The sequence below is a fragment of the Anastrepha ludens genome, chromosome 2 (genome assembly GCF_028408465.1).
Source record: "Anastrepha ludens isolate Willacy chromosome 2, idAnaLude1.1, whole genome shotgun sequence".
Lineage (NCBI taxonomy): Eukaryota > Metazoa > Arthropoda > Insecta > Diptera > Tephritidae > Anastrepha > Anastrepha ludens.
Window position 1 is genome coordinate 160,095,979 of NC_071498.1, and position 13,347 is coordinate 160,109,325.

The 13,347-nt window shown below is 38.7% G+C and overlaps 1 protein-coding gene across 1 annotated transcript in view; it reads right to left on the reverse strand.

The window, feature by feature from the left end:
* The window catches only part of LOC128855694 (dedicator of cytokinesis protein 3), a 161,882-nt gene that overhangs the window by 17,458 nt on the left and 131,077 nt on the right, over window positions 1–13,347 (reverse strand). Inside the window, exons 4-9 of the mRNA XM_054090824.1 lie at window positions 9,547–9,667; window positions 9,227–9,470; window positions 8,889–9,109; window positions 5,822–7,334; window positions 622–1,442; window positions 436–545 (exon numbers count right to left, since the gene is read on the reverse strand). Of these exons, the coding sequence (XP_053946799.1) occupies window positions 436–545; window positions 622–1,442; window positions 5,822–7,334; window positions 8,889–9,109; window positions 9,227–9,470; window positions 9,547–9,667 (3,030 nt within the window). The remainder of the gene's footprint in view (window positions 1–435; window positions 546–621; window positions 1,443–5,821; window positions 7,335–8,888; window positions 9,110–9,226; window positions 9,471–9,546; window positions 9,668–13,347) is intronic.

Consider the following 13,347-nt stretch of genomic DNA (forward strand, 5'->3'; position numbering starts at 1 on the left):
CAAATATTGAGATCTGCCAGTTGGTCCGCATATCCTGCAATCATTGCGCGGAGTATCACTGGTTATCACAACTAGAGTCTTCCGACTATGCTATCCCATAAATTCAATTACCATACAAATTGGCCCTAAACTTAAATTTTGAAAACTATATAAAAATATTTCTGAAATAAAATGAATACCTAATTTAATGTGTGCTTGGTTTTCGACTACTTTTATGATCTTTTACAACCCTCAGTTTTCATTTGTGACAAGGAACTAAACGAAATGTAGAGTAAAAGTACATAAATCCGAGAGCCTTTACCTCTTATGGAATGGTTTTATGTACAAATGTATGTCTCGTTTTTGAAATTCGTTGTTTGTTCATCTCAGCCTATTGCATATGCCGTTAGAAGCTATGATATTTAGTTAATATTGTTTCTAAATTAGAAAACTTACATTGTGCTGAAAAGTTCGCGATACTCATCGTCGCCTTTATTTTCGCTAATTAGTAAATCTAACTTATCGATAAGCTCACTCTCCACCAGTCGGAAGGAACCACGTGCGCTCTAAAAAACAAAAAATAAAAAATAAATAAATTTGTAGATTGCAATTTAGTGAAACTTTAATGTAAAATTTTCTTACTTGCTCACACTGCATCATATCGTAGAACACCGTTAAGGTCGCCTTTCTCAGCGCTGGTTCTGGCACGAGCGTTACTTCCAGGAACGGTCCCACCATAGAGGGTATAAAGTGCAATTTTTGTTCACCCAACTGCGACCACATGCTGAGTATTTGGAACCCCATTAACACACGCATATCTCCGTGAGTATTCAAAATCTTTCGACGCTTCGGTTCGCGATATTTTTCCAACTGCAGTGAGGGTTGCGTTAGAAAAGTGACAGCCAAACTAAAGTAGGACCACCAAAGTGGTGAATCAAAGGATTGCGAACCGAGAAAGCGATAAACCAATGGTTTTGCGAATTCCTCCAACGCCTTACGCAGCACATCATTGCAAGCTAACTTCATGACTAGCCAATCGATGGGAAACACCTGCCAATCTTGCGAGAGTAGCTCCTCGAAAACCATTAAAGACTTGCTGAGGAAATCCTTCAAATCACGTGGATCTTTATTGGGACTCAGTTCATCCCAATAGTGTTTGTAATGTGTTTCATCGAGCAGCTGCAGCAAACCAAGCAGGCAGGCGACCAGTTGTGGCAGCACGGCGTGCGCACCTTCCATCATTATGCTAATGGTTTTGATGAGTATGCCGAGTATATTCTTGCACAGCGAATCCAGATCGTGTTGCAAAGTGTTTGTTACTTTTTCGCGTTGTTGTCGTTGCAAGTCATACAGATGGTTTAGAATTTCAGATATGATTTCAGCGCAAAGGCGCAACTCGTCGCGACGTCCCAAATGCATGCGCAGGTGTTTGCAGGCAACTGAGAGAACCACAGTGCGTGAATCTAGAAAAATGGGAAGAAAGTTTTTAATATTTTTCTAAAAGCGAACATAGATGGTATATAGGCTTGCAGAAGCACTGAAAGAGTGCGGAGTATGAAACGATCCGGGTATCAGAAAGCATAACAGATTGTGAACTCCTGTGCGTCTAAATCGCGAATGAAGTTAACTTTTATAGTTTCTCTATTTGAACTACTAACTGAGCGAGTTAAAAGGGTGTTTTAATCGCCACTGTGGAAGGTTCTAAACTTTAGCACCCATATTGGCAAGGCAGCAACTTTCAGTATTTGCCAGATTCGGTAAAAGAGGCAATGAATTGCAGGTAATATAAAAACAATTGGATTGTCGCATCCAATCCCGCACAGGTCCGGTTTTTGGCTCAAAGACTGACTACTCTGAGAAATTTAATTGTAGGAGATTAATGAACGATAATATTTCATATTAACCCGTGGATGGCTGGTTAGTTGATGTGACGTTGGTTATAACTTAATTTAACTTGCAATGTAGTCTAGAATGGAAGCGACCTGAGTAAGAATCTTCCTAGAAAATTCACTGAATTAACGTTAAGGCTTACCCAAATGCGGCATTTTAGTCCTACACAATGCTGAGTAGCACAGAGGGGTACTCTACCGGGATTTCTGCTTGTTGTCAAAGCACAGAAGATGTTGTGATTCAATCACTGCATGGCTACGTAAGCACCCAGTGCACCGTGAAGTCAGAGGTTGGGAGGTATATATCCCGCCTTCTCATTTTATTGATGTCTGAAGATTGTGCGGCGAAGTAAGCTTCAAACCTCTCCTCCAGATCTGTAGATCTTTTCATCTGCCAAGCTCAACTAGTGTTGATTCGAGCTTTGATGCAATCAAAAGACATAATGACCTCTTATGACTCTAAGATATCTAGCGTCCAGCCGTTCCGGAGCAGTTGAACGGAATTTTTTTTACTATGAACGTTACGGTCCCCCGGCTGTGCTAACGAGCTAAGTTTGGGATATACTCGCAGAATTGTTTTTATAAACCACGAGCTTTTGTTGCTGCTTGACTATCGCCGTTTTGATACCATTATGAGACCTCCAAAAGGCAGATATCTACAGTCAACCAGAGGTGTTGATGTAATGGAGAAGATTGGTGGGATTTAGATTGGCGCAGTGCCGCAGGCTGTCGAAGAAAGGAGCATTTACTGACCTCAATCGCCTAGTTGCCAAACCCGCACATCTGCAGAGAAAGTGCTTAACAGTCTGCCTCTCGAAAATGTCCCTACAGCTTCTGCAATGGAGGTTAAATGGTAAATCTAACTTTTCCGCGTGTGTGCCGATCGTCCAATGACCGGTAAACATAGCTACGAGTGTGGAAATTGAATGACGTGGAGTTCCCAGAACTTTCTGCGTCTTTCACCTAGTGTACCGGATCCAAACGGTATCCGAAATAGCACACGAAAGAATGGAGCTCCAACTTTTCTGCGCTTTCCTGAGAAATAAATAGTGCAATACCTCTTTAACAACAGTCAGGGGGATGCCGATGACTGAATAGTAGGTCTCTGATACCAGATCAGAGGAATGTTATCTGCACACCAAAGAGATTTCATCTCCTTCTTACAGAAGTTAGGAGGGGAATCATCTTAGCACCTGCTCCTTAGCTGCCCCGCTCTCGCGAGACTAAGATTTAAGCATCTTGGTTCTCACTTCTTTTCTGCGCCTGCTGACATAGCAGGTCTTGATATAAAAAATTTGATGAACTTCAGCAGCAGCATAAAGCAGCTAACCAACCGCAAATTAGTCACCGTACATAGTCCACAAATACTCAACCCTCCCCACCTCTCTGATTTTCGTCCGATCGTTTTTTTTTTCCTTCATCTCTTTTTCCCTCTTGCAATGGTTTCACAAAGGATGAACCAAACTTCTTTCGTCCAAGTAGGCCCACTCTCTGGGCAACCATTACAACCTAAGACCGACAGGAATTAACTTGTTTGGATCTGCACCATGGCATCATCAGAACCTTGATCGCGGCTTGACTATCGGAGAAAATGTTAACATCTCCCTTGCTCCTATGTTGCCTAAACATTTTCAGGGTCACAAAGATTTCTGCTTGAAAAACACTAGCAGTATTCGGCAGTTTAAAGGAGATAGATAAATTGACTGATTTAGGGAAAACTTCTGCTCCGACTCCCGATTCCATCTTGGAACCGTCAGTGAAGACAGAGGTGCAAGCTTCGGTGCGGATTTTCCCCTTGATCCAATCCTGCCTATTTGGAAAGATTGCCCTAGCACGACCCTCAAACTCTAGTTTGCGGATAGAGAGATCTGTTCGATGTTCGGAGAAATCGTCCCCTTAGTATTAAAATAGCCTATACATTTTTTGATGTTTTGAGAAAATGAATTTCAAACTTTTTGTCGAAAGTATATTAGCTCTCACTAAAATCTCGTTATGTCTGTAAATATTTATTATTTTTTGACTGACGTTTTGACCCACTTTGTGGAACTAGAATTTGACAAAATTTTGACCACATATAAAATCGACGATGGAGAATCCAAAAATTCAATAAAAAAATAATAGCCTGTGAGCACATAGGCTATTGTTATACTAAGGGAACGAAATACGCTGTTAACTGCCCTAAAATGCTACCATGTCCCTTAAGAGATTGCCTCCAGAGGTCGACTTCTTTTAAATTGATTGCACTTTGAGCAGCGACGGAAATAATGTCGTTAGGAAGTAAATTCAAAACGAGATTCAGGGTAGCACTCGGACAGGTTTTACCTGCTCCGGTGATGGCAATACATTTTGTATTGCTTTTTTTTTGTCTTCTCCTCAGTTTAGTGATACATATTATAGCCCTTCCGAAGATCTTTCCACCAAGCTAGGCTATCTATACGTTGTACATTCACAGCTCGACGTGTGGCTTGAGCCCACATTTTTTGCCGAATATAGATTTGCAGGAATAGAAGACTATACTTGCCTTTTTTACCCGATTTTCAATGTGTAGCTTCCAAGGGAATTTGGAGTCAAGTATCACTAAAAGATACCTAACTTCCGATGAAAGCGAGAGAAGGTGGTCGTTTAATTTGGGAAGTCTAAGGTCTCTTTTGTTATTTGATACCAAAACCTTTTTTTATAATATAAAATTAGTTCATACTAAAACAAAAACCATGCAACTCAAAGTTTAAAACTTTGTACAAAATTAAAAAAATTTTTTTTGAAATATTCCGGGTATATAGGATTGAAGACCTACTGCCATGCCATGCAAGTCTAAAGTGGCTCTAAATTGGCGTTGATCTTTTATAACTTCTTTTTCATAGAACTAACAAATGTCGGATTTCTTTTATTACATAATAGTACCTTCTGCTCAAATATGAACGAGACGTTATCAATAAAACGGTCCGCGGATGACATATGGCAAAAATAAATTTTTTGTTGGATGGTAGGGCTGTTATAAGCTTACATGGCAAATTTCAGCGTGATATGTCATATAGTTTGTTTTCTGTGCTACTGTAAACAAGTCAAGCTCGAGTGTGTTTTTCGAATTTAACGATGGAAATTCAAGTTGAACAAAGAATTTGTTTGAAATTTTGTTATTCCAACAAAATTTCGGCTTCAGACGCCTTAAAAATGTTGCAGACAACCTATGGGGACTCTGCTCTATCGCGTGCACGTGTTTTTCAGTGGTACAAATCGTTCAAAGAGGGCCGTACATCGGTTGAAAACTTGCCTCATGAACGTCGTCCAGCAACATCAGTAAAACACGAAAACATCGAAAAAGTAAAAGAAATTGTGCTTGAAAATCGCACAAATCGCAAAATCGGTTAACGCTGAATATTATTTAGACGTTTTAAAGCGTTTGCGCGAGAACATTCGTCTTAAAAGAAAGGAATTGTGGGACAAGTCATGGTTCTTGCATCACGATAATGCACCAGCTCACACATTACGCCTTGTTCGCGATTATTTGAACAAAAATAATGTTAATATCGTTCCGCAAGCACCGTATTCGCCTGATATGGCTTCATGTGACTTTTTCCTGTTTCCCAAGCTCAAGTTGCCGCTCCGTGGAAAACATTTTGAGACAATTGAAGTCATAAAAGAGAATTCGAAGAACACACTCGAGCTTGACTTGTTTACAGCACAGAAAACAACCTATGTGACATATCACGCTGAAATTTGCCATGTAAGCTTATAACAATCCTACCATCCAACAAAAAATTAATTTTTGCCATATGTCATCCGCGGACCGTTTTATTGATAACGTCTCATTCATATTTGAGCAGAAGGTATATGGTTTTTGTTGCAATGTGAACTATATTATAAAAAAATTAAAAAATTTTACATAGTCAAAATTTTGATAGTTTTTAGGAAATCTGTGACAAATACTGAGCGCAATTTTCAGCACCACTTACCATCTTCGTGAAATAGTTCGCCGGACACCAGATCCTTAACAGCATTCAACTTCGCTTGTATCAGGCGCACGGGTGCATCTCTGGGTATGGCATCGAGCATATTGCGCGCCAACATACCCAACTCAGGCGCTGGCAAAGTGTCCTTCAATTGTTCCAGCACCACGCCCGTGGAGTTCAGCAGCGCCTCTTGTGTTGGTATAATCACATCGTAGGACGGCACTGCCAACATACCGTTAAGCGCGGTAAAGAGCGAATGTAAATCCCTACGGAACGAGTCTTCGTATTGGCCGCCAGTAGCACGTGCAAACAGTTTTCGCGATTGTATAAGCAATTTGAAAATATACTCCAATGAACTAAAACATTTTTGGAATGGGTCGGGATGTTCGGCTTTGGTCATAAACACTGCCATATGCTCAACAGATGTGATTAGTCCCTTATAGACGAGTGCTGCGGCAAAGTGATTTTCAATGTAAACATTCATTACAGGTCGAAAGTGTTGGAATTTGTTGCTTTGCAATACGCTGAAGATGCTGACGAGTACATGAAACACCAAACCCGAGTGCTCAGTGCTGTTGCCTTCCTCGTTGGAGAACATGGCGAATAGCGCGTCCAGCACATCCTGCAGAAATTTGACCAGTTCCTCATCATTCAACCGCAGTACGCCCGTGAGTGAGTCTTGTATAGATTCGGGATTCGTGCGCCATTGGAGAAGCGATAGCAGATCCGCGTTTTGGGTCAGTTTTGTTGAGCACAGCAGCGATTTTATGATAAATACTTCCTTCGAACTACGATGAAATATCGAACTGCAATCCACTATGGCTTGTGGATCCTTCGGTTTACTTGGTAACTTTAGATAATTGCCAGCATGCAGCTTCGCCGGATCCTCACACTTGTAAACGTACAACTCATGCTGACCATCGGTGAGCGTCGCGCCACTTGGATCCATTAGGCGCGCAAAGCTGAAACCGAACAGTTTCGGATCTGATTTATCGCGTGTGGAACAATGCCGGAACTCAAAGCGCACATGCGCGGTTGAGAATTTATCGATTGGCACACTTAAGCGTAGCATTTCATTCCAACAGGGTGAATTTTGGTGGTAGAGTATCATGGATTTGTAGTAGTTTTGCGAATCCATGCCGGAAGCGCCCCACAAGCATTCAGTGAGAATAGTACCACCTGTATCGAGCACAACCACGGTTGTTAGGATATTTTTGGCAGTGTTCTTGCCGCCACGCTCGAACTCAGCGCGCTCCAAGGTGATGAAGAGATCGTTGCGCACGTCGCCGGGCATAATGACGTCGGGAAAACCCATTTTCCGGGTGATTGTCGTGCCTTGGAAGAGTAGCGGTTGCTCTTGACGCGCTTGACCGAGACCACCATGCAGCAGTTTGAGCGACACTACGATGCCCTGTGTGTTTTGATTGCCTGAGGTTATTGGCGAAAATTTGCCATTTGATTTCTTAATGATTAGTTCGTGCAGTTGATGAAAGTCTTTTTCTTCGCATTGATAAATCTAAAGTTGATCGATTTTTAGGTGATTGGAATAAATGGAGAGAGAAAGAAGAAAACTATTAAGCAACTGTAATTCAGAAGTGTGTATGTGTGTGTGTATTGGAAAATGTGCAATAAAATTTCGAAAAAATATAGGGTTCTTCAAGTTCCAGTTTTTGCATAAAAATTCACTACCTATTTACTGTTTTGTTTTTGAACAATTTTCTTTTTGAACAACTTTTACACCAAATAAAAAGAAATTAGTTGTGAATGATGTGCAATAAAACTATTTATCTAACAAACAAAAAATACAGGGTGCTTCACGGCTAACTTTTATTATAATTTTGCATTTATTTATAATTTTGCAGGGAAATTCACTACCTATTTATTGATATATAATATATATGTACAAGGTGGCACAAAATTAATCATCCTGTTTTGTTGTTGGACAACTTTTTTACTAAATAAAGAAAATAAAATATTTTTGATTGATCCGGAATAAAATTATTTATCTAACAACAAAAATACAGGGTCCGTCAAGTTTGGGTTTATTCTTTTTAAATTCAGATTAAATTTTGCAGGGAAATTAACTACCTATTTATTGATACATGTACCGGGTGGCGCAAAATTAATCATCCAATTTTGTTTTTGAACAATTTTTATACTAAATAAAAAAAAATATTTTGGATGAAGTGCAATATTTTGGATTTACCTAACTAAAAAAAACAGGGTCCTTCAAGTATAAATTTCTTATTTTTAAATTCAAATTAAAATTTGCACGGAAATTCATTACCTATTTATTGATATACATATGTACAAGGTGGCACAAAAATAATCATACTGTTTTGTTTTTGAACAACTCTTTTGCTAAATAAAACAAATAATTTTTAATGATGTGCAAAAAAATTATGTACTTATCAAAAACAAAAAATAGAGGGTCTCTCAAGTTTAAGTGTCTTTCTTTTTTAAATAAATATTAAATTTTGCAGTCTAATTCATTAGTTATTTATTGATATATGTACAAGGTGGCGCAAAATTAGTCAACTAATTTTATTTTTGAAAAACTGTTTTACTAAATAAAAAATAATAATTTTGAATGATGTGCAATAAAATGCATCTAACAAATAAAAAATACAGGGTCCCTCAAGTTTAAGTATCTTTCTTTTTTAAACAAAAATTAAATTTTGCACTCTAATTCATTACCTGTAATTGATAAATGTGCAGGGTGCCGCAAAATTAATCAACCATTTTTGTTTTTGAACAACTTTTTTACTATTATGTATTTATCTAACAAAAAAATTCAGAGTCCGTAAAGTTGAGGTTTATTCTGTTTTAAATTCATATTAAATTTTGTATAGGAATTCACTACCTATTTTTTGATATACATACGTATACAATAACACTGTGGAACAAATTCAGGTTAGCAAAAATTAGGTCCATTCTGAGAGTGGCGGGTGAAAATACAGGCGAAATTAGAAGACCCGTATCGCGCCGTTTTTTTATGTTAGTTCGAACTTTTTTTTAATCGGCCTTCGTGCCACAGTGTAATTCGATTACCCGAGCAGATCATACATACCTTAAAATTAAACTCCTTCTCCTCAGATTCAACAGAGCTGTCATAGTGTATAATTTCGTTTAGCGGCAGTACCCCCACACCAAAAGGTCGACGATAGGTGGTACTCGTGCCGTAAACATTACTGTTCTTTTCAACTTTTTTGCCCGTCTCCGAGGGGATAATTTTGCCCACTCGCATTACCACAGCCACTAAATGTAAATCTTCATTCAAATCGATGGCACCTGAAATTTTTTTAGGTAAAATAAAAAAGGCATGTCAATAAAAGCTATACAAGTTTTGAAATGGAGGTTGAGGTTATGTACAAGTATAAGCGCTTTCATTAGTTTTTGTAAACGTACCCAAATCCGTAAATACTGTACAATTGCTGTGTAATTTTTCTATATAATTCGAAAAACCATCCTTTGAGATTTTAACCAAAAATCGTTCCGATAGCGCACGCATGCGCGATGGGTTGGCATCGTATAGGAAGAAATAGATCTCAGCATCATCGCCGCCAATGCGGTGGCCAAAATCACGCATACAAAAGTACAAATGGTGTGTGAGTATTTTTCTTTGAACTTTGCGGCGTAACGTACCGCGACTCTATAACGAAAAAAAATTTAATTAATAAAAAATAATGTGAATTATGTAAATGAAGCTCCCCTCAAGCTTATCTTACCGATGACGCCTTGGCATTGTCTGCGCTAGTCACATGCACATTGTAAAGCCCCACAATTCCGATTTTGTGCGGATCAACTGCTAATGGGCCGATGCGTGGCACCTGATCCAAGGCCAGTTTACTGTAAATAAAAAAAATATGGATTGAATTACTAAAGACTGAAAAAGAATAAACAAAAATAATACTAAATTATTATACAGTTTATTATTACTAAACAAAACTTTTACACACAATAATATTATTACATATTGTTGTTGCTTCTTTGCTAACAATGCGATAAGCTTCATACTCGTATTCAAGGTGAAAAGCTTCTGGCTAATTATTTACGTTTTTGAAATTGATAGTTAATCCTCTTAAGAAAAGACACAATGACTAAGTGTTTGTCATACCAATAATACTCGAAGAGTCAAGCAAATGTCCATCCACAGCAAAAACAAAAACAAGTATAAAGGGAATATAATTCAAGGCGTGTCCGATGGCCAAAGTCTCATAACCCGATTATGACAGAGTTATTAACACTAGCGTCAAAAAGTTTGTAAGTACCACTGGCCGCCAAAATATTACCAGAAGAATAACTGCTGAATAGTTTTATTGTATTTTCAATTTTCATTCACGATTTTCTACAAATCAAGCCGTGATGAAAAGTCGGCTAGAGCAATCGGAGTCAGGACTAAAGTTGTTAACTTAACACGTCTGACGAGTCATATGGACGGCTATCTAAGATAGTGCTCAGTGAAGCAGAAACTCATCTGTTTAGACAGAGTAGGAAATAATTATAGAAGTCATAATCACTATTGATAGTTCCTGAAAAGTATTAGAATACCACCAATTGTGGATGGACTGCGGCGTTGGCGCCGGTGTATGTATATTCCATTCATAATAAGGGGCAGACGGGCTATTTATTGGACCATCCCATTTTTCGGCTTTAACAAAAATAATGTAAAACAGGCAACCAAAAAATGGATCCAAACTAAAATCAGGGAACACTGGAACGGAATAAGCTGCCTCAATCACTCCAAAAAGTTTTTGAACTTCAATGCCAACAGAGCAAAATCTGCTCTCTAACTCTAGATAAAAAGGGCCTTAGATTACTTTGTGGACCACTTATAGGTCACTTTTCCTGTAATAAACACTTTAACACAATAGGGCTATCCAGTACCAGATCATGCAGGTTCTGCTGTGATGAAAGGGGGTCTATGGAACACTTAATCCCCAACTGTAAGGCATTAGGCCATAGGAGACACATAATTCTGGGCTCGTAACTACTAGAGGTGGAAGACCTACAATTGCTCCCTCCTAAGGAGCTGGTTCGATTTCTCGGTATACTAAATAATTATAATTAAGTAATTATGGGCTCATAATAGATCAATCTGGTCGCAATGCTTAAAGACATTAGCGGTACAACCATGTATATTCGAAAGACGTCGAAACTTCCAAGTTTTATCGCCTAGGGAACTGGAGTAGTATTTTTCAAGCAGATGTTCTCGCAGAAAGTCAACTTTAACCAATTCAAAAATCGTCAAGCAATGCAAAAAAGAACTTCATGCATGAGCGCGCATGACAGACATCACTCTCATATGGGTACCTGGCCATAGGAACATAGAAGGAAATAAGTAATCTGATGAATTGGCAAGATAGGGGGCCTCCCTATAATGAATCCAAAGCAGGAGAAATAGATTGTCCCCAAGCAGTGCGCAAAAGGCAGATCTACTCGCTATTCCAGAAGCATGCCGTTGACAGATGGACTAACTCAGATACCTGCAAAATAACTGAACAAACGGGGTCCAATTACAACAAATCCAGATCGGACGAGTTGTTAAGAAAGCCACGAGCAGATATATTCAGAATTACGTCAACAATAACCGGCTACCGGCCTTTGGGAGATCATGCCAGGAAGATGGGGCGGCCGTCGTACAACGATAGATGCAGAAGCTGCAATCAAGAAGAATCTAAAGAAACAAGTGAACCTACATATATGAGTGCCCAAGTGTGGGCGTTCTACGACCTATAATGCTGGGTAAATTCTCAACGACTAACTTGAAAGAAATTGCAGAAAAGAAAATAGACGACATAGGCAGATTCATAGCCAAACAAAGATGGTTCGACTAATAAAAAGTAGTGGTTCTACAAGTGGGGTATCAAAATGGCATTTTCAGCGTGAGTCTGGGCTGTGTCACTCAAATAACACCTACACTACCACCTATTCAAAATTATTCGCTCAGCTTTTCATTCATACAATATTTAGAGATATTCAGCACTTGATTATAGGCCATAATTTTTATGAAAGAAAATGGTTTTCTGATAATTCAAGTGAAGACTGTACTTTGCTCGAAAATAAACTTGCATCAAAATATTATTCCATCTAACGGTATTTCGCAGCAGTGAAACTTCAGCAGCTGTAATTCTGTGCTTGATTTAGTATTGGTTCATTTGAATAGAGACACTAACCAAATAAAAAAATTGCAAATAAAGGAATTTTTTTTGCTTTTTTTTACATTTATTTTTTTTTGGCTTAATAGTTTGTGCTGCCACCTGGTTTATAAATTACTTCGTAAATACGTTGATAAATGGATTTGTACAAATTCCCCAGATGGCCTAATGAAATTTCAGACCAGGGTGTTTCAATGATTCGAATTGAAGTATTTTTGCCTTGAAATTGTTGCGCATTTCCATACACCTGACGAGCAGGCCATCCTCATAGATTTTCAATAATGATCAGATCTGGGTAATGGGTATAGGTGGTCATACTAAAAATTGAACTTTTTGGGACGCTATCCAAGTTCTGGCCACACTTGAAGTATGTACAGGTGCATTATCCTGTTGAAAGATCTAATTAATGGGTCCAAATGTTAGGCATGTAAACGCCTAATCTCCGTGCGTGAGAGCCCCTACTAAGGTTCTAATTTGAAGTCTACTAAATTTTATAATATTCTTGGATAGACGTAAATTTAGCATTGGTCATGTTTGCCTAGAAATTTCGCAGGTATTAACGTAATCCATCTTTGATTTACAGAATTGATTAGTGCTTCTATAACAAGAAGCTTACAAGGTGCGAGAGGTACCCCACAAAATTATTTATGTTTGGCATACAAGTACCTTCTCTTGCGACAATGTAAGCCACTCCTTGATGTTATTTGGAATGCATTCAGAGCTCGTAGGGCATCTTGGCTCTCTGATAGAATGCAGATATCTTTTGATGATAATCTGTTCATCTCTAACCATGTTAAGGCTTCATGAATAGCGTTTATTTCTGCTCGAAAAACACTTCCGTTAGTTTAAAGAATTCATTGATAAAAAGCTCTTCACAATATACCCCTGATCCTACACCGGTATCCGTTTCAGATCCGTCCATGTAAATCTTAACAGGCGTGTTGGTTGATGGATCTTCTTCAAACCATTCCAGAAGCGATTTTCATTAAGAAATTCCTTTCGAATCAGATAATAGGAGGATGCTAATCACAATCCCTGGGTATATCCGTATAAGAGTCTAAGACAGTTGAATGTTCATGTCTGACAGTCTTCCATTGTCAGCTCGCTCTGAGCCTTAAAGCGGAACAGGTCACTGAGTATTTGCAGAAAATATCTACATGATGCCCAAAGCCATGGTGGTGGACGTGGTTTTCCTGACGCTACATAGTGCTAATTCCGCTGGTCTTTGTATCTACTCAATAAATTATAATACATTTCCATATAGAAGAATGGGACTGACACCTGTAGTATAAAGCCAATGAGTAACTTTAGATTTAATTGCCCTGGTCCTAGCTAAAGCTCTCGTAAAAAGCTAGGCTAGCTTTCCTTACT